The following is a 23,035-nucleotide window of genomic DNA, read 5'->3' on the forward strand; positions in this document are numbered from 1 at the left end:
AACGCTCGCCCTTACCTCCGTCTGAAGGTTTGGTGACGGCAGGCTGAGGTAGGCTGCTTTGCCGTCACGGCAAGCTCCGAGCCCTGCATTACAGAGAGAAAATAGAAGATAAGTAAAGGCGGTGAGACACACACAGGTACGTGATTCACAGCTAAGCAAACACTGGGGAGGTGTCGAAAAATATTCCGTAAGCACTTATTCGGCGGCAAGTTAACAGCACGAGAGTCAAACAATGACTTTCCTCTTCTTGATACGTGTGCGTGATCCTTTCTCTCATTTCCCTCGAGCCAGTGTACGGTAGCTGACTTATGTTAGTCTTCAAGTTAACCTGCCTACCTTTCCTGTCTGTTTCTCAAGCATGATGGTATATCGTTCTGTGTAGACATAGGCTTGCACATAGAGGAGAACGAAGGGGGGGGGGGGGGCGCCCCCTTCCCCCCTATTCATCTAAGGGGGGCGCCAAGAGTGCCCCGTACCTTCACTCAGTCGGTCGTGTCCAGTCATTGCTTAAGGCGCAAGGTTATGGCCATGCAAGTTTTTCACGATAATTGTGGCCCAGCACCCCCGATGCTGCATTCCAAGCACGCTATCGCTTCATTTTCATTTTTGCATCCATTATGAAGCTTTTATTTTGGACTTGACCAACGGAGAAGGAGGGGGGGGGGGGCTACAATGAAACTGCACCCCCCGCCCCTCGCTGACGAATAACCCTGCGCACGCCTGTGCGCATAGATACAGCCACTGGTCGCTTGCCAAACAACACGGTAGCACGGACTACTTGGCTTGTAAGGCTGCGTGTATCTCTGTGTATATTAATATATATTAAAAAGAAGGAAAGAACAGGTCGTGCAAACCTCTGCTCGGATTTGCAGGGGAAGCCAGGATAGCCGGGGCCGAGCGCGCACTCTTACAACAGCGCGAGATACGGGAGTTTAAGTTGGCGAAATCCTTGCGCAAATACAATGTGCCACTCGGACGCAATCTGGCGGGGGCAAACTCATTTTCGCAGCTCTGATGCGCACGCTTGGATTACTCTGCGCTATCCGGGTTGCAGCGGACGACGAGCGTCGTTGCTAATGGAGGCGTCGAGCCTTCGGGAGCACGAGTGGAGGATTTCGCGTGAGCTAGTGCGCGCCGGCACTTCCAGCTGAAAGCCACAGACAACGAGGATTACGCTGTATTCGATTACGCCGCTTTAGATTACAGATTATAACGTCTGGGGGCTGTGATGAGAACTGCGTCGACTACCTCAGTGTAAAGAAAATGTGATATCCACGTAACCTTACAGACGCTGTCAGAATACGGCTGTCTCGGTACAAACGATAAACAGACCTTAAGTGTAAAAAATGATGATTGGCACGCTAAGTCAACCCATTCGTAATCTATAGAAAAGCGTAAAAAACACATTCTTGAATTACTAGCGTTGAGCGTAGAGACTTGTGAAGACGGGTACGAGAACGAGGAACACACAAACGCTAACTTTCAACAAGTGTGTCCCTTGCTGGTAGGGCGACCGCCCCGGACAGGCGTTGGTCCCGAGTTCGATCCCCAGACCAGGACGAACTTTTCCCAATAGCATAATTGTTGAGTTTTACGTCCCAAAACCACGATATGATTATGAGAGACGCCTAAGTGGGGACTCCGAAATTTTCGACCACCTGGAGTTCTTTATTGTGCACTTAAATCTAACTACGCGGGTGTTCTTTGGTTTTCGCCCCCATCGAAATGCGGCCACCGTGGCCGGGAATCGAACCTGCACCCTCGAGCTTCGAAGCACGACACCCTACGTGCTGAGAAGCACGTAGGGTGACGCAGCTGAGAAGCTTTCCTTTCCGAGGAATCTGTATATATTTCCTTGTGGATTTGTTCTACAAGCGGGTGGTTTTCAATCACCACTTGTGGGTCCCTCTTTCTTCTTGTCCCCGTCTTCACAAGTCTCTGCTCTAAACGTTAAGAACGTGTCTAACCAACAAGGTTAGAAGTCAAGCTTTGCTAACATTCTTGAACTCGTTGCGGTGCATTTGCTTATTCGAGGCTACTCGTCGTGTAGTTAAATGATGTGTCGACCTTCTGCCTTTTTTTTCTGGCAGCAGAATAGTCTCACGATGACTTGGTTACATGCGGAATCCTTTGCGAAGGAATTGTGACGCAGTCGAGCGGTGAAGCAATACGCCGCAAATCACGTTATTGTGGTTTCTGGCGATTCCAAGGTTTCACATTCTCTGTCCGGGAGAAGCACCACCTACAGCGTCGGCTGCCGGTAGGGATTCGGCTTCCCTGCCTAACATTCGTTTACTTATGCACAAGTAGTAATGCCCATCCCCCCTTCCTTTTTTTTTCGCAAATAAGTGACAGGGTATCGGTGTTGCTTGGATAAATTACTTTATTTGGCTATCCGTGTTACAGTGTTGATGAGGGGTGCGAGCCCATCAATGACATCTTGAGGAGCTCTTATTTTCTTTTACGGGGAGAGAAAATATTTAGATCGTGCATCATCGATTACATCGGAGATTATTTCTAACGAGTTAATAAATTAATCAATCAATTATTTTGTAAACACTTTCTCTCGTTTAATTCGAAATGTCTTAAGACTTTTCTTGGCCTTTTTTCTACATAAGGCTTTGCCGATGTGCCCGTATTTCAGGTACCTTCGCCTATCCAGGAAGATTTTTGTGACCTCAACCAACAAAGAAGCACGCGCATATACTGCTTCAGCTTATTTGGTAGAGAATCTCCGCCATCCCTACTTGCTCTTCAGCCACACTCCTCGGTTTCGCTGTTCTGAGATTCTTTTCAGGGCGTTTCTAAAGAAAGTAGCTCGACTCAATTTTTTTTATAAAAAGAAAAAGGCGTGCACATTACTCGGAAGCGACCAAAAATAAATCCGCTTTGGTTTTTTTTTTCTGTTCGTTCCTCCAGTCACTGCAGCGCCTGATGTATAGGGATTGTATCTGTTTTTCTTTGTTCCGTATAATCTCATATATAGCGAGTCTCCATCGTCGAGAGGATATCTCGAGCGTATAGTACTCGACGAAGTAATTGGACTCGGGGTGCTTTCCTGTCGGGATCTTCTTGCTGTGTGCGCCCACTTCAAAAGACGCCGTGCAGCACTTAGAGCTCTGTCTTTTTGCAGGGCGACGCTCTCGTTGCCGAGACGGCGGAGATAATACTATTTGCGATGACGCAGTACTCCCGTGAGTCCCGCGGAACCGCACTCATGTGTCAACCAATCGTAGCGCGACACCCGCACTCTCCTGCACCGATGTCTTAAGGCGAAAACCTTACGTGCCTCACCGAACGCGAAAATTGACCGCCGGCCACGGCGACGTAAACACTGGTGATGACGTCATCCTATGACGTCATCATGACGTCAAAGATCGCAAAATTTTGTGACGTTATCATGACGTCACTATGACGTCACATAACGTGACATAACATGATGACGTCGTCACGCGACGTCGTAGCTTGTTGATAGATGGGCCGATCACTGAGGCAGTGCAAAACCATGTTAGGTGCAGAAAGCTCTCGGAGAAGGGCAGGGAAGGATCAACGCATCGACTGAGGAAAAAAAGGAGATAGCTTTTGCCTTGGAGTTGTGTTAGGCGAATAGATAAAGGACCCCGTGATTTTTTTTTTTCATAGTCTTCTGCGAGAGATACTAGATGAAACTCCGGCGCTGGTGTCTAAGACAACCACGAGCAGTAAATTGGGTTGCATTAGTGGCACTTCCGTTCGTCTTTGTGAAAGCGAGAGGCAGCTGTTTTGTACGTTACTGTGACTGCGTTCATTGATACCGAAGCACGCATGCGCAAATGTTGTAGTCTGTTGGCTCCGAAGTGAGTATAAGCAGTTGAAGTTTAGCGCCAGACCTGGACCTGTTGCTTTCTGTCGTTCCTTCCTCGGCTCTTCCTTTCTTTTTTTGCGTATGGATCCCTTAGTGACTATATTGATTTAAAATCATGCACAATTGACTCATTTTGTAGATGTTTTAAAATTTATTTGTTAGATAATTTATTGCTTTAATGTGTTCTTTTAACTTTTTCTTTTAAACAACCTGTCACAACTCCTTATGTTGCCCTACTTTTTATGTAATTTTTTTTATATTTTACTGCTAATTCGCCACTGTTTACTGACCGATGTACTGATCCGCTGCTTACTTTTTGTTAGGAGGTTTCCCTGACAGTTCTTACTTTGGGACCTTCGATTATTCATTCACCATGCAAAAAAAAGTATCGCAATGTACACACCAGACTTATGAATAAACTTCGCTATTCTATGAATAAAGTTCACTACTCTAACGAGAAAAAAGACCGCACAAACCTGAATAAACGGCAGTTCAGCAGCTCAGGACGGATGGATTATGCGTATAATTGCCGCAACATCGGTCTTACGGTATCACGTGAACGGCTTCGTAATTTTTCAGTCTGATCGTAATCAAAATATTGTGTTATAAGTCCCATAATTCGCAGGGATTATGCACGTGCGATGAGTATTATTTTATCTTCCGTTCACATAAAATAAATCGCTCCCACCGAATGATTCCTCCAACCAATAATACTGCACGAAAATGCGCAGGAATTATGACTCCAGGCTTCATGCTTAGCCTAGGCCCGCATTCACAAGCAAAGCGTACATTGATCTCTCGCTTTCCTTACTGTTTTCGAGCCTTGTAACGTTCGCTAAGGAAACAAAAACGTCAAGCAGGGCAGAACATAACTGCAAGGTTGCTCATCGAATACTGGTCTAGTTTGTCTATATAGCACCTTAAGCCGATTCGAGCACGGTACGATTATCGGGACGGCAACGCAGTCACGGCGTCTTATGAAGCGCCGTTTCACTCTTAGGATTGTAAACACTATTATAAAGCCAAACAAGCATTGTGTAGAGACTGTATGCTCAGCGGTGCGGAATTCCCTTAGTATACCGCAAAGAAGCGCTAATTTTTCCAAGGACCAGAACTTAAAAAAAAAAAAAAGAACGCGTCCCACAAAGAGGCACCACTCGACGCGGGAGTCCCCAACAACGTCGGCGTTACTCCAGGGATGGAGGAAACGGATAAACACAAACCTCGACTGATGGACAGTTCGGCGTGTTGACTCGATCAGCTTCCTAATTTCGCTACCGGCGGTCTGAGAAAAGCCTATTTGATTGGTTCCCATTGTCAGGTAGTGCGAAAACACCGCACAATCAGCGCGAGCTCCATTCAGCGCCATCTCCACCGCGTCTAGTGACAGAGAACGAGAAGGCAGTGGCCGAGAAACTAAGCCAACATGCTGAGTGCGCCAGTAGTAGGATCGTGTGTAAATACAGTCACCTCAACAGGCGGTTAGATGAGATGATAGCTCGACTGCACCAACAGAACAGAATGCGAAACTCGAATGATAACAATGTTACTAATAATACCGGAGAAGCTTTTCAAGTGCGTCGCACGTTGCGAATGTGCCAGCGTTGTAGCGACCATAACCAATTGGCGTTACGATGGTACTGCGGCCCCACGTGTGTGGGCAGTGTAGTGAACGTGTAGATTTGAATCATATGCTATGTGGTTGTGCATCTATAGTGACTAGCATTTGAGTAGCTAACTTTAGCTACTGAAATAACACGTCAAAAAATCTATAGATAAGAAACGCTTCGGCCGTAATCTGGAATTGGAGGCAGGACAGCATATTGGTCAGACTAAGTCCCGCTTTCATTTCTTATCATTCTCTCTTTTTTTGTATCGCGTTCTTTTATTTCGCATGTTTTTCAGTCATATTGTTGGCTCGCGCACACAAAAACCAAGCGTTCTTTTTCTCGCGCCGCCCCGGGGCCTCAAAACAGGTCGAACCTTATACAGATGTCCGAAGAATTTCACGAATCCACGAACTCTCGAGTGAATGCACGGCAAAAAGAAGGAAGGAAGGTGGGCGACATTCGAACGTCTTTCTAAAACTTCGATATGTGGCTTTCCTCGCAAATAACATAGTGGAACCGCAAGCGCCACTATATACGCGCCACCTCGGTGAGGGGCGTGCGTCGAGGACCGTTTGTCGTCTCGCTGATATTAGCGCGCCTCGGCGCATTGATAAAGGAGCCTGTTCACGCAGTCGCAAGGTGCGGCCCCCTTTTTTCCATCGAAAAATACGAAAGACAGAGAAGAAAAAAGAAACAGCGAGTGCGGGCCGGCGCTGTCTCTCCGCAACCGTCCTTCTTTCACGCACTCGGCCTGAGTGCATCCGCCGCAGTCAAATTGAAGGCGCGCACTCCCGTGGGCGAAGCTCGCGGAAAGCCCCCGGCCACTGCGAGCGCGCCGGCCGCAGTACGCGGCTGCTCTGCGGAAAAGCCAAACAATAGGCGCCCGCGAGCGCGCTGTCGAGAGATTCTCCACTGCCGCGGTGCCGCCGTGTGTGTGTTGTATACACAAAGCGCGGTGGCCACGTAGCTTCCGCGGAATTGTTTCGGAGTGTGCTGTACCTCGCTTTTTCTTTTGTTCTTTGCTCTGACGTGGTTTGTGTGGCTGCCTAGGATAAATAAAAAAGCAGTGGTTTTTCGCAAGAACAGACTCACGGATCCGACAACGTGCGTGCCTGTGTGCGTGCGTCATGAAGATGGCACAGTATTTTGGCAGCTAGATTAACGGCGTCGATCAATATGGCAGCTGCTAGCACAGAGTTGTTCCAACGTAGCCGATGTTTGTGACTGGCCAGTGTCCCGGTACGTTTGTTACACGTACGCTTTAAGGAGGTGTTCAAATTGAAGGCAACTGAGAAATGCACAGGTCCATTAGCAATACGTTTATTCTGAAGCAGAGAGGCCTTTTGATTGTCACAAGTTAGCCGGCTCCGGTCATCTCTACTCTTAAGATAATTTATGCAGATAGGCTAGTAGACGGATTCATATATATGCATTTTAGGAGTCTTTAGACAATCTGCAGAACGTGCGGAAGACTTTTCATGAACTCTAGGTTCATGAAAAGCTAGTGAGTTCCAAGTTTTTCAGCCATGCTAGACTAGATAAAATTGGCAATTCAATAAAACTCTGTTGGGGGCGGTGCTACAGGCGAACATTTGACTGATTTGGCAGCATCATCTTCACAGCTATATATATATATACGACATCGAGCAGCTGCAAAATTACATAAGGACGCGAAACACGCTAAGTCAGTGCTTAGTACGCAGATTTTGCGACAGTTTCTGTGAGACAATTCTTTAAAACACGTCGTGTGAGCAAATTACGTGAGCTGTAACAACGAAGGAAAAGGCACAAAAATGCCCGAATACCGCGAGTAGTCATAAAAATTCCGCGAGTATCCGTACCGCGAGTAGCCATAAAAATACTGGATGCAGCATTAGCATAGCAATTTAGCACACGATGTTACTCCTTCATTATTGTGCTTAAGCAAAGTACTTTTTAAGAAACGTTAAGTTACACCAAGAGGCAGTTACTTTTTGCAAACACACGGAGATCCTTCCTAATACACCTAATCTTGATATCTAAATAAAAAAAAAGTCAAAATCTTGTAACGTGCCAGTTCGTTAAAAGTAAAGAGAGCCAATTTGAAAAGCGATTATACCCGTGCAGTTCGCAGCTCCGCTTATAACAAACGGGTTGGGGCGTATTTTTTCACCGAGTCGCTCATAGAATTTTCCAGTCGCTTTTCGCGTTTTTTTGGGGCTTATTCCCGTTTTTCCTGCAAATATAGTTATTTTAGTTCCCGTCACGTTCACTAATAACGAGTTTGTCGATGAGTTTGTGTAGCTGAGCGTTGAAATGAAACATACGTTGAGTCAACAGATAAGGTTATTCGTGCACTGGCAAACGTGCAATAAACAGAGTGGAGAGAACCCTGGAGACTACGTTAAAGAGTATATATGTACTGGCGTTCATATTTCCGCATATTATCGCTGTTCAAAATAATTGTTTTTTTTTTGCTTTCCCTTCGCATTTGAGTGACCTTTTTATTCCAAGTAAAGATAGAACGAGAAAATTTATTAAAGCACCGCTTCTTCTAGGCTTCTTCGCACAAAATCGTGTCACTTTCTTGTGTGTATTTTTGGATGATTATTTGCTCGTAAGCTCTGCGGCATCGGGCAACTCTGCCGTGCGCTGTCTTTGATCCAGATAAGGAGAGGTACGAGAACTTTATGTGGAGTATAAAAACCAAAGTCCTTTCTTTCACATCGAATAGATTCCACAATGGTGTACGCTATTAGAGTGGACAGTGTTGTCACTCAAGATAGCAACGGACGTGCGGGAGACAAAAGAGTGTCGCGTCGGCTGGCCACGGAGGAGCACGAGAAACGGGGCGTGGGCGGCCGCCTTTTATCATCCCTGGCGACAACGCCGTGTTGTACTTGTCAGCGACAGCGTGTCTCTGTCAAACCGGGCTTTATGTAGGCTCGGTTGGGCAGTTGACTGCCCTCGCTCGAGTGTCTAAAGGTATTTTTAGGGAGTTCCAGTCAAACGGAGATAACGCAGTTGGTTGAAAAGGAGCTGCCAAAAAGAGTAGCCCCCTCCTAGGCGTGCGTTAAGTAATGCGCCCGGTATGTTTTCGTTCTTTGTTTTTTTTTTAACAAGCAACGGTCACCCTTTCACGCATCTTCTGTTAGAAGTTTGAAAACCGTGAAAATGGAGCGGGGAGCACACCTCATTTAGGAGTATCTCTGCACGTTCATGGTGGATGTGTAGGCGGTGAAATACAACGCAGTGCGACATTAAAGGAATATGTGTATGGAATATGGTTAAGGGCGCGCCGCACTGGAAATATATCAATACGCTCAATCACTCTCTCTGACAGGCAGCGTGTATGCGCCGTTCTACAATTGCCCCGTTTTCTTTTTCTTATATGAAAACACGTTCAATATTAACGCGATAGTGTTAAAGAGCTCGTTTCGCAGAAATTCTGGTGTCGGCGTCGGCGACGGCGTCATTGGTTGTGAACGAAAAATCATCTTGTCCGTGACCGAAAATTCGAGAAAGATGCTAATAAAATAAACAATAAAAATATTCGGGTTCGTGTGAGAATCTTAACCAGGCCGTCTTCGTGGCGAGCAGCTGTTCTACCACAGAGCCAAGCTCTTTCTTGAAATTTCTTCGAAAAAAAAAAAAAAAAAAAACATCATATGAATGTCATGTAGTGGAAGGAGTCCTTAACGCATGTAATATGGCGTGGCAGAAGCATAGAATCGCGCCAGGCGTCAAAATATGTGAATTGCGCAACGAGTGTCCTCCAAGTTTTTTTTCTTTGATCTGTTAATTTTTGCAGAATATGATTCGGTTCACCCGCCCTATTGCGATATTCGCTAACGACCAAGAGCAGTTCACTTATGATCTCGAGAAATCTTCTTTGTTGTGCGTCAGATACTATTAGCGATGCCACTTTGATGACTCATGAAATCACTTACTCTGCCTTTCCAAGAGAGACCTTTTTTTCTTTTTTTTTGGAGTCGCTGTTCTTTGGCGACTTGATTCACTTCCCTTGCTTATTTCACCCTCTAAGGGTCTCGACTGATGACCCGGATGTCGCGGGATCGGCTGCGGTGGCCTCATTTAGATGGAGGCAAAATGCTAGAGGCCCGTGTGTTTAGAGTTAGGTGCACGTTAAAGAACCCCAGATGGTCGAAATTTCCGGAGCCCTCCACTGCGGCGTCTCTCATAATCATATCGTGGATTTGGGACGTGAAACGCCAACAATTATTATTATTGCTATCGTCTTTTAAGGGTGACGAAAAATCAGAGTAGACAGTCACGTAGGAGCTTGAGTTCTAGGCAAACACAGGCGTTTGTGTTGGTCCACCATTTTTTTTCGCCGTCTTTCACGTGCGCAAAAACGTCTACAGTTGCACATTATTATAGCCCCATTACGGCGAACGCTGACTGCAGACACATTCGCGTTTGCCAGCCGCTGAGTATGCATATCTGATCGTGGGCGTATTTGCTAATTGAGACCTTAGATAGATAGATAGATAGATAGATAGATAGATAGATAGATAGATAGATAGATAGATAGATAGATAGATAGATAGATAGATAGATAGATAGATAGATAGATAGATAGATAGATAGATAGATAGATAGATAGATAGATAGATAGATAGATAGATAGATAGATAGATAGATAGATAGATAGATAGATAGATAGATAGATAGATAGATAGATAGATAGATAGATAGATAGATAGATAGCAAGGAAGTTAGCGAGCCTTTGTACAGTTTGGTATGCTGCAAGTAGGAAGGAGAAAGGGGGAGTAAAAGAGCGAGACAAAGAGACTGAGAGAGAAAATGCACGATGTGTCACCTTCCGTATGCTCTAGCCTCCGTATAGACACTGCACACTTTTTTTTTCTCTCGGGAATAGATTCGGATAAGCCTTTCTCCCGAAAGCAGCTCGTGGTTCTTAACGGTGAACATGTAGTACCTGTCATAGGCAGATAGCTCTTATTTTTCTGCCCGGGTTCTCTGTTTTGGTCTCGATGCTCACGGATCTCGCCGAGTCGTGGTTTGTTATTCCCGTTTCTTGACTTTCGAGCGTTTTTCGTCGTCGTCGTCGTCTCCCTGCCGTTTTCGAGTCCATCATCCGCTCTCCCCTTGTTCATCCCACTATTATTTTTTTTTACATACGATTTTGCTTACACCGTTCAAGAGAGCAGCTCCACATGCCGTGCGGCGAAACTGATTTTCTTCGGTCCCTCGCTCGATCGGCCGCGAAATCCCCCTCGGGTAGAAAGAGTCTAAGCGCCTCGTTTCGCCCGCCGCCCGCAATCCCGAGGGAATTCTCAATCCGTCTTCGCTTAAAGTCTGCCGCTGCTCAGGTTTCGCAGATTTAATCTCTTTTTCTCCCGTTCCACCCTGCCTCGGTATGCACGTTCCTTTCAGTCAAGCACACGACTAACGTGTGCCCTTTATATGTGTGGAAAAGCGCGAAAACCAGGCTAGCATCTCCGGGCTAAAAATTGCTGTCTATCTAAAAGCGCGAAAGGAAGCATGACTGAGCTCTCTACGGAAGAGGCTGCGTAAAAGAGTGGTTTCGTAAATGGTGCCCCTCTCTCTCTCTCTCTCTCTCTCTGGTGTCGCTGCCTCGTCTTTGACGCGACACGTGTTGTAAGGAGCTTGCACGTGAAGGAAAAAAAGCAAAAAGAAATAAAGTACGTGGCTCGTGAGCGGGTAGTGAAGTGCGAAGAACGAAGGAGTCGCCCGTCGTGGTAGTCAATTAGTCATCTCCTTCGTTTTCCGTCGCTTCGACTTTCGTGAATCCAGCGCGAGGAGTCGTTTGCGCGATTGTAAGCGACGACGTGGATGAGGGCACGGCTGTGTAAAGGCCCGTTCACACTGAAAGTCTTCCGCTCCAGTACGACGTCGTGCACAGAAAAAATGCCCTCGTCGCGCCGGTCGGTGCGATACCCATTTTCGTCGACCCGAAAACAAGCGTCGTTGGTCGCAAAGCTCTCGTTCCTTTCTCTTGTAATGCCGTGTTCTGATTGGCTCATATAACTTCTTAGAACTGTTGTATATACGCCATAAAAGCCATATATAGAATTGTTGTACATCTTGTGGTTAGCGCATCCCATCCTTTGTTGATAATCGTCGCCATAATTATTGTGATAATGATAAGTTGGCAGTTGCGGACAAAGGCTATGCATGTCTTTGCGAGAGAACAGACAAAAGCTTCAGCAGCTGCTTACCGCTTGTATAACGACGCCTATTCATTCTCAGCCTATCTATAATCATTGTCATTATGATCTCAAATATTATTCTCATTATAATTATTTATAATCTTTCTCAGCCTATTTTCACGTCCACTGCAGGATACCCAATCTGACCCAATGATCTACAATTTGCTCTATCTTGCGCGGGCTGATTACATTTTATCTCTGTGAAATCCTTAACTTCATCCCCCCATCTAACTCACTGCGGTCCTCGGCTTCTTTTCTGCGCTCTAGGTTGTCCGGGTTGTTCTAGGTGTTGAAGAAATTGATTTCGCCTGTCTAATGTACACCTGAAAACGACGTTTCCTAAACCAATTTTTCTTGGCGGCGGTGCTAACACACTGAGTTCAGAATTCATATTACGCGTAAACGCGTTTCATTTGGTGCAACAACAGCTCGTTGCAGGGAGGGGAAACCGGTGGTACGTTGTGAACGACCAGCTTTGCGCGAAATGCTGTGATAATAACCGTTCTCTTGCAACCAGCTCTCGCAACCTAAGCTGCTTAAGGAAGACAATGTGCCACCTTGTTTACGGATTCTCTACTACACGTAGCGAAAGAACACGACACCCGGTATGTGAATACTGTAAATTTGGATCTAAAGCTTCGGGTTCCTCTCAAACAACGAAAGTTCGGAATGTCAGGCTCTTTGTTTGAACAATCCGGTTGTTTACAATAAAAATCCTCTCAGCATGCTCGTCTTTCTCCCGCAATTTTTTTTCGGAGCTAGTCTTGATTTGCAGTTTAAAAAATGCTTTCTAGCTAAAATGCGCATTCAAGATGTCTTTGTTACTGAAATGATAAAGAGAAGAAAGATTGCCGCGCTCCGTTAAATTTTTTTATTCAGGCAGGCGTCATGTGCAAGGATACACTTTTGGGCAATGACGACGACTTGGAGATGAAGCGACGTGCTATCTACCACTGGCAGTTTGCGCGTGCGGTGAAAGCCGCAATACATAGAGTGTCATACTATGCCGCAATACATCTGCTTAGAACGCGGAACGTATTTTCCGCGCTCTCGTAAAAAAAAAAAGAAAAAATTCGGGCACGGCTTTAGTGGCGCGCGAAGAGTGCTTTTAGTGTGTGAATCCCAGTCAAAAACGCCACGCCGCGAAAAGCCCCCGCTTGACCCAGATCGGCACTTTTTCGTGCGTCCCGAGTATTCACTTGTCGGAACCACAGGAAGGAGATTGCGTCTCGAAAATTCGTTTTAGCAAGAGCGTTCAGGTCTGAGCCTCTTTCGTCTCGCTTCTTAGGACGCACTTAGAAAAAGTCACAAAAAAGGATTTTCAGCATGGCGATCGCTTGTTTGTTTGGACAATGGAGGACGTCAAGCGTTTATATAAGCCCGCTTTATGTGACGGCGCTCTTTAGTGCGCGCGCACGCGCACACACACACACACGCACACACGCACACACACACACACACACACACACACACACACACACACACACACACACACACACACAAACGTATGTATGTATGTATGTATGTATGTATGTATGTATGTATGTATGTATGTATGTATGTATGTATGTATGTATGTATGTATGTATGTATGTATGTATGTATGTATGTATGTGTGTATGTATGTATGTATGTGTGTGTGTGTGTGTGTGTGTATGTGTGTGTGTGTGTGTGTAGTGTATGTATGTATGTATGTATGTATGTATGTATGTATGTATGTATGTATGTATGTATGTATGTATGTATGTATGTATGTATGTATGTATGTATGTATGTATGTATGTATGGCGGTGAGGAATACGCACTGGGTCCGTTGGTATAACGAAAGCCCGATGTACGTGGAAACACCTTTTCTATATTGTCAAATGTTTCGGCTGGTGGGCCAGCCTTCGTCAGTGTGACGTCAGGTCAGCTATCGAACAAACATGATGGAAAAGAGCACTAAATAAGAACAAAAAAGAGGCTGCCAGAACACGCGTGTCACATAACAAACCACATGCAACATGAGTTAGGCTTTCTTCGCTGATAAGCCCCTTTATTGAGTTTCAAATAGATTCGCGGGGTTATAAACAGGTTATTCAATTTAATATTAGCCTTTTTGGATGCTTAGAAAAGCTGGTGACATATTGTCTTAGCACTTTTATAAAAATAAGCAAGCGTGACTAGCGCATGGCCTCTAACTCGCGCGAGATTTTTGCTCAAGTGTGTTGCGCTGGAAAGCTCAGCGTATAAGTTTGACCGGTTGTTTCGTATAAAGCTATTAGGCTCCTCGTCCGGCTCCGCGCATTTCACGCAAGCGTGTGCCCGTTTAATCCGCTCCGGCTCGCGACGAAATTTAATATTTTCTCGCTAATCCTGACAAACGGGACGTGACTTGAGCTTTGTTCCGCCGCTTGCCCCGCGAACCCGCCACCGCTGCCGCTCTGAACCGTTACTTCGGACAGTTTCACCCCGTTAGCTCCCAACTTAATTGCGTTTATTTTGTTTACCGACGTATACACAGCGGGCGTGTTCATTCGATGAAAATTTAAAGCCCTAAAGATAGTTTTTTTCTCTGAGAGACTCGCTTCCACAGGGAGTAAGCGGCACAGCGGTTGGAGAGCTACACAGACGCCATCAATTCTGGGACAGCTTTGAAGCATTTTTCTTCCTCCTTTTGGTTTCGGCGCTGTGGGATATCGATCGACACGTGACCCTATTTGCTCAAAGACAGCAGGCAGTCAAAGCGGTAACTCTGGCAGGACTTGATGAGGTGTCCTGAATAGGAACAGTTGATTTGGAGGCGACGAAAACAAGAAAAAGAAATAATTAAGTTAGCGGGAATGGAGATGGGCTATTTGAACACCGGGAGCTTTAAATAAATGATACGGGCAAAACAGGAGGCGATACAAGCAAGGCTTCCTCTTTTTTTTTGTCCGTCCAACAAGATTAAATTAGAGAGCTTTGGAAGCGTGATGAAATGCTATTCGCCTTTGGCAGTTGGGTCATAAGAACGACGATTGAAAAAAAAAAAAAAGGCGGAAAGATAATAAATTTTAAGGAAACAAGAAACAACGATCTTATAGACTCCAGAGACAGTGCGCTTGCTGTTGAGTATTTTATGAGTGTGTAAGAGCTTAATTTTGCATGTTAGGTTATTCTACAATAGTTTATCTAATGCTCTCGTGAAGTTTTTTTCTCACTGCCTTTGCCGAAACAGGGCGAGTTTACTTCTCATGTGGAGACACGCGAACTCCTCAAAACTGAGCTCAATATGGAAGAAACAGTTACTCCCTTAAAGGTGTTGCCACCAAAGCTCTGTTTGCTTGTTTGGTGCTTGTTAAAATGATGCCAACATAATTTAAGAAATCATATGAGATTTGCGCTCTGGTCTTTATCACAGCCCGGGAAAGAAGTGTGACATTTACTTTAAACTTTTATCGACGTGGGATAAAGGAGGAAGATACAAACAAAACTCCGCAAGATATGATGTTGGCTGTACCTTCGCTTATGCATGGCACTTCAAACATTATAATTGCCAGGTTGTATGTATGAAGACTTTTTTTTGAAGAGTGCAAAGAGTGTATAAATACGGGCTCTGTTAAAGCGAAGCACCTTTCCTTCGAGTGGAAAACTAACATCAAGGGGAAACCCGGACAAACTCCCCCGGCCTCCCCCCTAAAAAAATAATCAATCTATATTTTTTGAAATATTGAGAAGAAGGCACACTGATTTGTCGCTTTATATTTTTACTTTTTAGAGCTTATTAGCATACAAAAAAAATAACGAAATTATATCCTCATCATAACAGTGGATCGCTACAGCTGTTGTGACTTGTGCGCAGCTGATATACGAGCTAATTAAAGGCATGTTTTTAATATTAAAGAAAAATATAGATTAGCTGAAGCATTGTGGTTTGACAAGCTATAATAACACGCTGGGTTTTGTAGCTAGTTTCGTCTATATAAATTTTTTAAAAACTTCCCGCGGCTTATCATCGACTCGTTCTCTTTTGACCGTATTATTGTGCATGGAGCACAGCCCTCATTGTAAGAAACATATACTTGCGTATCATGACTGAAATATGACGCTAGAACTGTTCCAAGCAGGCGCAGTAATCATGCGCTTTCTATAAAGATTTCGAGGTATTAAGCCCTTATGGTGAAACACCTCGTCAATATTAGCAACTCATAGCCGCTTACATTAGACATGAAATTCTGGAGTGTAATCCTTCTTTTAACGATAACGGCGCTCGGCGTCTTTATATCTTTCTTTCTCTCTCGCTTTCATAACACGCTTACGCATGCAGAATAAGTGCAGAAGGTATATCGAAGGAACACTAATGCGGTGTTTCTTTGAGAGTGGAGGACCACGTGCACGTGGTTGTCGTCACTTAAGTTGCCATTTATGTGAGACTCACGTGGGGTTTCTTCAGAGCTTGTTCATTGCAATACCCCTCGCTACATGTGATCGTTAATAAAGTACACAGCTCACTAAAGGGATCAATAAACCTTGCCAGAAGGAACCCTTCACCTCCTCCTCCTGCTCATCGTCAGTTTCATGAGTCTTAACCTGTTCATTAAAGCGATGACTGTTCGTTCTTGTCAAAGTCCAGTCAGTGCATAATCAAAACTTTAATACCTCGTATGGATAATCCCCGCCGTGTGCTCTTTCTTGCCGCACAGCCTGTGGTCGCGAAAATGGAATAGAACTGGTAAAGCAGTTTTTATTACGAAATGCAATATGCTACGATATATTGGTCCAAGGTAAGGAGAAACGGGATATAAAGGAGGGGGGGGGGAGAGAAAAAGACGCAAAAGTAATGACATAATTAAGAAAGCGCTCTCGTTATCCATCACAGGTCCACGAGTCATGTTAGGCATCACGCACCAGACCTCATGTGCGCAAACACGCACGCACGTGCACAAGCGAACATATATCGGTTGTACCACGATGCCCCCCTCATCCTTTCATCGATTTATCAGCATCTCTCGTATGCCGCTACAGGGAAGCCCCACTCGGGTTTCCATGCCGCCGATGCTAGTCAGTCTCATGGGCTCCTTTATTCGGAAACCTTAGCCTACGCGCTGGATTGCGTATTTGCGCGGAAACCAGCGACAGCCGGCGCTGCCAAGAACAAGCTGACGATGAAAAAGAAGACGAAACAGATAAAGAAGAAGACTGAAGGAGGAGAGGGAACGACCAGAAAGAGCAAGAGGGGAGACAAGCAGTACAAAGAAGACGCAGTCAAGGAGACAACCGGGGGATGTGGGAGGCCAACAAGAGAAAGGCTGAACCATGGCGACATGCACGTCATGAAAGGCGCGGGGCTTTTCGTGACGTTGTCGGACGTGTCACCGTTGTCGCTCGAAGGGTTCTGCGCGGCAAACATGGTGCCTGCGCGCAAGCGAGGTTCCTGCCTCTCCAGTGATGCGTTTGCGTGTTTGGGTGGGTGGTTGCACGCACGCGTACGCGTTTGAATGCGGTATCTGTGCCTGTATTTGTACCGTGTTCCTGCACGTGTATTTGCGTGAAAGCCGGAGGCGGGGTAAGAGGAGTCGGAGCAGTCAATCTGCTGTCTCCGAGAACGCGTGTGTTTACTTGCTTGCCTTGGAAGAGCGATTGGACCGCGACCAATTTGCTTCGATGACGCGAGCCACGGGCAGGAATCTGCCGCGGAAGCCGAAGAGCTTGCCGGTGCGGGACGGATGTTATGCGTTCCTTTGCTAGGACTAGTTGCGTGCACTTCGGTGGAAGCTTTATGGCACAGAATGGATAGGAAGTAACGACGACTCAACTCGGAGTCATCTCATGATAGGCAAACAAGAGAGAGAACGTGCGAAAAATGTAATAATAAAGAACCTGACATTAGTGATAAAACTTTCAAGAGTTTGTTCCTGGCGCGTTAACTTAAAATGTTTATCGAGATAAAAAAAAATTCATCTACCTGTTTGTATCGCAAAGTCACAAAAATCCACATGTATTTCACAGAAAGAAAGCATCCTAGTTGGAGAACAAAGTTTTTGCATGGTCCGGAATTTCATTGTCATATTTTTCCACTGCGAAGGGTTCTTTCAGTAAAATGCGTAATTTTGTTTCTTCGTGACTTAGGGCTAGGAATGGGTGGATGACACACACACACGCACACGCACACGCACACGCACACACACACACACACACACACACACACACACACACACACACACACACACACACACACACACACACACACACACACACACACACACACACACACACATATATATATATATATTTTTTTTTTCAAGAAATTTTCTGCATCTTACGAGTTTGAGGAGAACTCATTTGCCATCTATCGTACGTTTGTTTCTCCATTTACATTTTCGCGAATCTTGGATCACTCGAAAACAGGTCTCTGCTATATATTGGCGCACATATAATCACTTGCGATTCTTCAGTTTCGATCATTCGTCATATTCTTTGCCGCGTGCACGCGGCTTTGCGTGAAGATTGGTCAGCCGTGCGAAAACACGGCGCCGCCATCCCGTACACCTTGAATATATGACAGGTAAACTTGGCACTCTTCCACGAAATCCGCCATTGTAGCTCATGCACTTATCGCAGCAACAAATGACTGCAGATGTCATCATAAAAGACGTTAATGCGTGCAAACATTCTTATACGATGAACCCTTAACAAAGTGATTCTTATAAAAGAGAGGAAGAGAAAACTGCAGGGCTGCAACTGTCTCTACGAGTGAGGACACCTCAACGGCCCTGCACGGGGCGGGGGGAGGGGGGCGAAGGAGAGAGGTAGAAGGGAGAGGGGAGAAAAAAAAAACGTAGGCACTCTGATCCCCCAACTAGCTCCAATGTATATTGTAAGCATCACAGAGACAACAGGTATAATGCGGTAAATATGACAAAAAAAAAGAAAAAAAAAGAAGACGAGGGTCGACTGAGTCCACTCCGAGCTCAAACCACTCCGAGCTCAAAGACGATATAGCGGTTTCTTCCTCGCCTTCACTACCCTTTGTGCAGGCGCCTTCTCATCCTCGCCACTTATTCCTTAATAAAACACATGGACAATGTCAGAACTAAGCGTTGAGCCTATAAGGATTTCGCGCTTTTCGGCTACACGCTGATATGACCGCTTTCACAGTCGCAAACGCTGAAAACGAAGTGAAATAAATTGATCGCGCACGAAAGTTACGCGAGACAAGGCAAAACGGGCGCATGACTCATGACAATGCAAGCTATAGGAGACAATTCACAACTGATATCCCTCGTATGTGGACCAATCGACGGCTTATTTCCTCAACGACGTCACGATAACAGACTGTTGGCGTCACAAATTGTGCCGAAGAGACGGGAAACGTGAGGAGAAAATAACGCGCTCGTTTTATGTATTTTCGGAAGTTCTTTAGGGGCCCTTTAAGATTTGCACTAAAAATATGACACACGCTTCCGAATGTGGCGTGTAATGAACATCTTCAGAAATTTATTTTTTTTATAGTTCGGCTTGCTTTGAGTATCCAGTTTCGAAATCGCTGCACGTCTTCAGCTAGAGAGTGAGAGATGGATAGAAGAGAGAGACGGAAAGAGAGTGCTTTAATAAAGGACGATACAGCGGTGTCCCTCTCCCGTATTGATTGTGTGAACGATGCTTGGGGATGGAGAACTTTGAGGAGGGCGTTGGATGGTGCGCAGAAGCGGAATACAGGTTGCCGTGGCGGGATGGTCGGGGGAGGGGAGTGCATAGCTTCGAACATGGGCTTTAACTTAGGAGTCTCGATCGGAGCGTCGAACGTGCCTGCTTGAAAAGCGTACACGGCGCCTAGTCGTGTGCGTGACCGGTCTTACGAGACGCGCTTTTTGAGCGCCGTCAAATGCTCTCGCATTTGAGAAAAGGGGGCTCGTTCGCTGCCACGACGATCGACATACGCTGCGGAATTCGAGCTTTCAGGAGCACGCGCGACGTCGGATCTGTTTGGCGAAATCGCCTCTGTTGGAGCTCTGACGGGCTGGTATTCAAATTGGCCTTTGAGACGTCTTAGCGCATCGTGAGCTGAATGGAAGGATGGCTAAAAAGCCAGGAAAGCGCTACCGTTTAGCGAACTTAGGATAGAATGCCTCAAGGACGAATAGGTTTCGTATGGCGCTCGCTTATCCGCATGACCTCGAAAAGGGGTTTTGGTTCCATTCCAGCGAGAAAGACACGGTTAATTAGGACGAGATCGAAATCCATGCGATGGATGGTGCGCTCGACAACACCCGCCACCTGTTGGCTGAGCCACTACGACGTCTCGATGATGATAGCGAGTGATCGCGGGTTCGAATCTGGCAGCCGAGTCGTGATGTAGCACACGACGGTTCACTGATCAGATGCCTGACACTGAAAGGGTGTTCCACATCCATCGTTATGTCACTGAGTGGCGCTGGCTGACGCTCCAGGGCTAGGTTTACACTACACAAGCGAACTAGAAAGTGAAGTTGAGGAGTGCGTTAATATTTATTAGTTGAAGTGTCAATCAGTATCATTTATTATTATTATTAGGGGTGCAGTGACGTCAAGCCATACGCCCACTTCGCCAAGTGCCGTTTGAGCTTAATATGAGTGGTCATTGTCGCTTTTTTTATTTAATATGAAGATGCCAGTCTTTTACGATGAGGATGGGTTTTATGAGATAAAGCTCGAAAAATCCGACCAATTAGAGGCCAACAGCTTGGCTGTAAAATTAATAAGCTGCGAAAGTGTCTGCTCTGTAAGGTTCCTGCAAAGTGTAGTTCAAATGTTTTTGATCTTGTCACAACTTGCGTTAAAACCTTGTGTATGTGCGGTGGCAGACTATACCTACTTGGTATACGTGTGAACTGCCAAGGGGCACTATTTTATCTTTACTTCATTTCTATCAATCTGTCATTATTTGTTGCCCTGATAGCATGAGCTGTGAAGTGAAATGGTGCTAAGTGGAATTTTCAGCGAGTAATGCGTTCGCATGAACCAATTTCTTAATATTTAGTGTTCTGCCTGTTCTTAATTGTTTGTATCAGCCTGCCTGCCAATGACAGCGAGTAACGGTAGCCGGTATCAGCCGTTGTATCAACCTCTACGCGCACATTTATTGTTAAAATCAGTTTTCTATAGACTTTTGGCCGAAAGTTTGTAAGTATTTTATTATATGTTTATTTTATGTTTCATCTGGCATTGAGGAAGATATATTTTGTAAACTAACAATGAAGACGCTTACTCATATAACTTGGTGAGACACACTCTGTAATGACAGTTTCAGGGTGAGCGCGAGGACCATGGTGTCATTATATTCCGTTTTTTTTTTTTATACTGTACGAACAGCAGCTAACTCGACCTCACCAATTCCACGCAGCGGAGCGAGAGCTACGCGTCGCGTTAGCCAACCTGAAAAAGAGAACCAAAGGAAAGAGCCTATCTGTTGTCCGGCTGTGATCGCTTTCCACGTGCACGGATGGATTAGTTGCGTACAACGTTGCTAGCTGTCGTCTTTTGTCTGGAACGCGCTGCCGTCCCTCGTTACTGATTGACTGACAGGAGCTCTAGGCTTGGCTGGAACTGCACGGAGTCGACGCCTAGGTGCGCGCACGCAGTGCACGGAATTGATGCGGGGCCGTTCAGTGCCGTAATCGCGTTTTCGATCTCGGTGCGTACAGCCACCGCGGGTGTTCGCCACGACGTAGCGGGCGTTTTCGAGACAGCTCGTTGGAGGGTAAAGCTCGTCTCGAGAATAAAGGCGTCGCGAGGAACGAGAGGGGGGGGGGGCGGCCACTGGAAGGGGGAGATTATTTTGGACCGATACCCTCACACCGGAGAAAGAGTGGCTCTTTTCAATCGATGATCTCCAGAGCGGGTACCGCTATAATGGGCAGGAACAGCGCAAGGCGCTCCTTCTCAATGCACCGCTCTCTTCGCCCAGCGGCTCTTGAACCACTGCGTAGAGGAGGCGGCTGCTAACTTTACAAATGAAGGTGAACCACATCCCCCATTTCCCTTCATCCTCTTTGACATGCACGAACTTTTTTTTTTCTTTTTGCTTACGTGTTAACGACCACATCAGCGAACGGCGGTCAAGGTCGTGGGTATCGCAGTGGTGTTTCAAGAGGGTTTTAGTGCAGAAGCTTTAGCATGCGCTTTTCGCATGTAGAATGATCACACTTAGAAAGTCTGAATGTTGAGGAGCACTTATGAGATATTTGAGCTTATCAACGGCAATTTCGAAATTATTCACCTCGGCATTGTCGTGATGTGACGACACACGGAACGTGTTTCTGACTTCATGAAACAATAAGACTGGATATTGTAGTGTTGCTAAAAAAGGAAGACAGGAAAAAAGTTGCACTCATTCGTTCCGCCTCACTCGAGTGTGGCACTCGCACCAATACTGCAGAACCAGAGTGAGCTACTGCATTGTGACGTCAAAACACATCGGAGTCACGGATACCGAAACCGTGACTGGCGCATATGCGCTGGTATTTCAGTAACTTATACAAGACGGTCTCACACTTGCTAGCATTTTGCTAAATACTTAAAGCGTTTGTACCTTCATTCGTGTCAGTTCCTGCAAGTTCTAAGCAAAGTAAAACGTGATTGTTGAGAAAAAAAAATGCCATGGCGACATTGAGGTTGGCGACAACGACGGAAATTCAAGAAAGGAGCGCGGTGAGTGATGTTCGAATTGGGAGATGCTGCAGATTCCGTGTAAGAATATTTTGCAGAAAGGCACCGGTATATCGCCCTCATATGGGGTTACTTTGATGCATTTTGCTTGCTCTTTTTTCTTACTTGCCATCCATTTGTAAAATAGACTGGCATGCCACCACACTTCTGAAGCAGGAGGATGTGAGAGTTGGCAGTTTGGGTAAGGTTCATTTTTAAGGCAGTGTAAAAGATGGGAGCACAAAACAAACAAACAAACAAACAAACAAACAAACAAACAAACAAACAAACAAACAAACAAACAAACAAACAAACAAACAAACAAACAAACAAACAAACAAACAAACCACAGGGAAAGCCATAGAGTCGGTGCCTTGTCCTATGGTTTTCGTCTTGTGCTTCCGTTTTTTGCATTGCCTTGTGAAGGAGGTTTTGTTCCTCCTTTTCATTTTCACATGGACACTGCCTGGCGTGTCCGGAGAGTTGCTATGGCAACGGCGACGATAGAGGAATGCGCCTTTACGTCAATATTAGACCCTGGTTCGGACATCGGGAGCGCGACGCCTACACTTTGTGCACACAATGTACTCTCGTGCATCTTGAGCGCTGCAGGCCTGTGCGACCATCTTTGACTGTAAGAGTGCAGTCCCAGACACGCGCACGCATTCACCGCATCTCTCACGGCCTTCTCTCTACCTCTTTCATCTATTTATTCTCCTTTCTTCTTCTCATAGCGT

The 23,035-nt window shown here is 45.7% G+C and overlaps 1 protein-coding gene across 1 annotated transcript in view; it reads right to left on the reverse strand.

Moving 5' to 3' along the window:
• Positions 1 to 23,035, reverse strand: part of LOC119396845 (uncharacterized) — a 161,320-nt gene that overhangs the window by 46,877 nt on the left and 91,408 nt on the right. Inside the window, exon 5 of the mRNA XM_037664187.2 lies at positions 16 to 83. Coding sequence (XP_037520115.2) covers positions 16 to 83 — 68 coding nt within the window. The remainder of the gene's footprint in view (positions 1 to 15; positions 84 to 23,035) is intronic.

This window comes from Rhipicephalus sanguineus, chromosome 6, assembly GCF_013339695.2.
Source record: "Rhipicephalus sanguineus isolate Rsan-2018 chromosome 6, BIME_Rsan_1.4, whole genome shotgun sequence".
Lineage (NCBI taxonomy): Eukaryota > Metazoa > Arthropoda > Arachnida > Ixodida > Ixodidae > Rhipicephalus > Rhipicephalus sanguineus.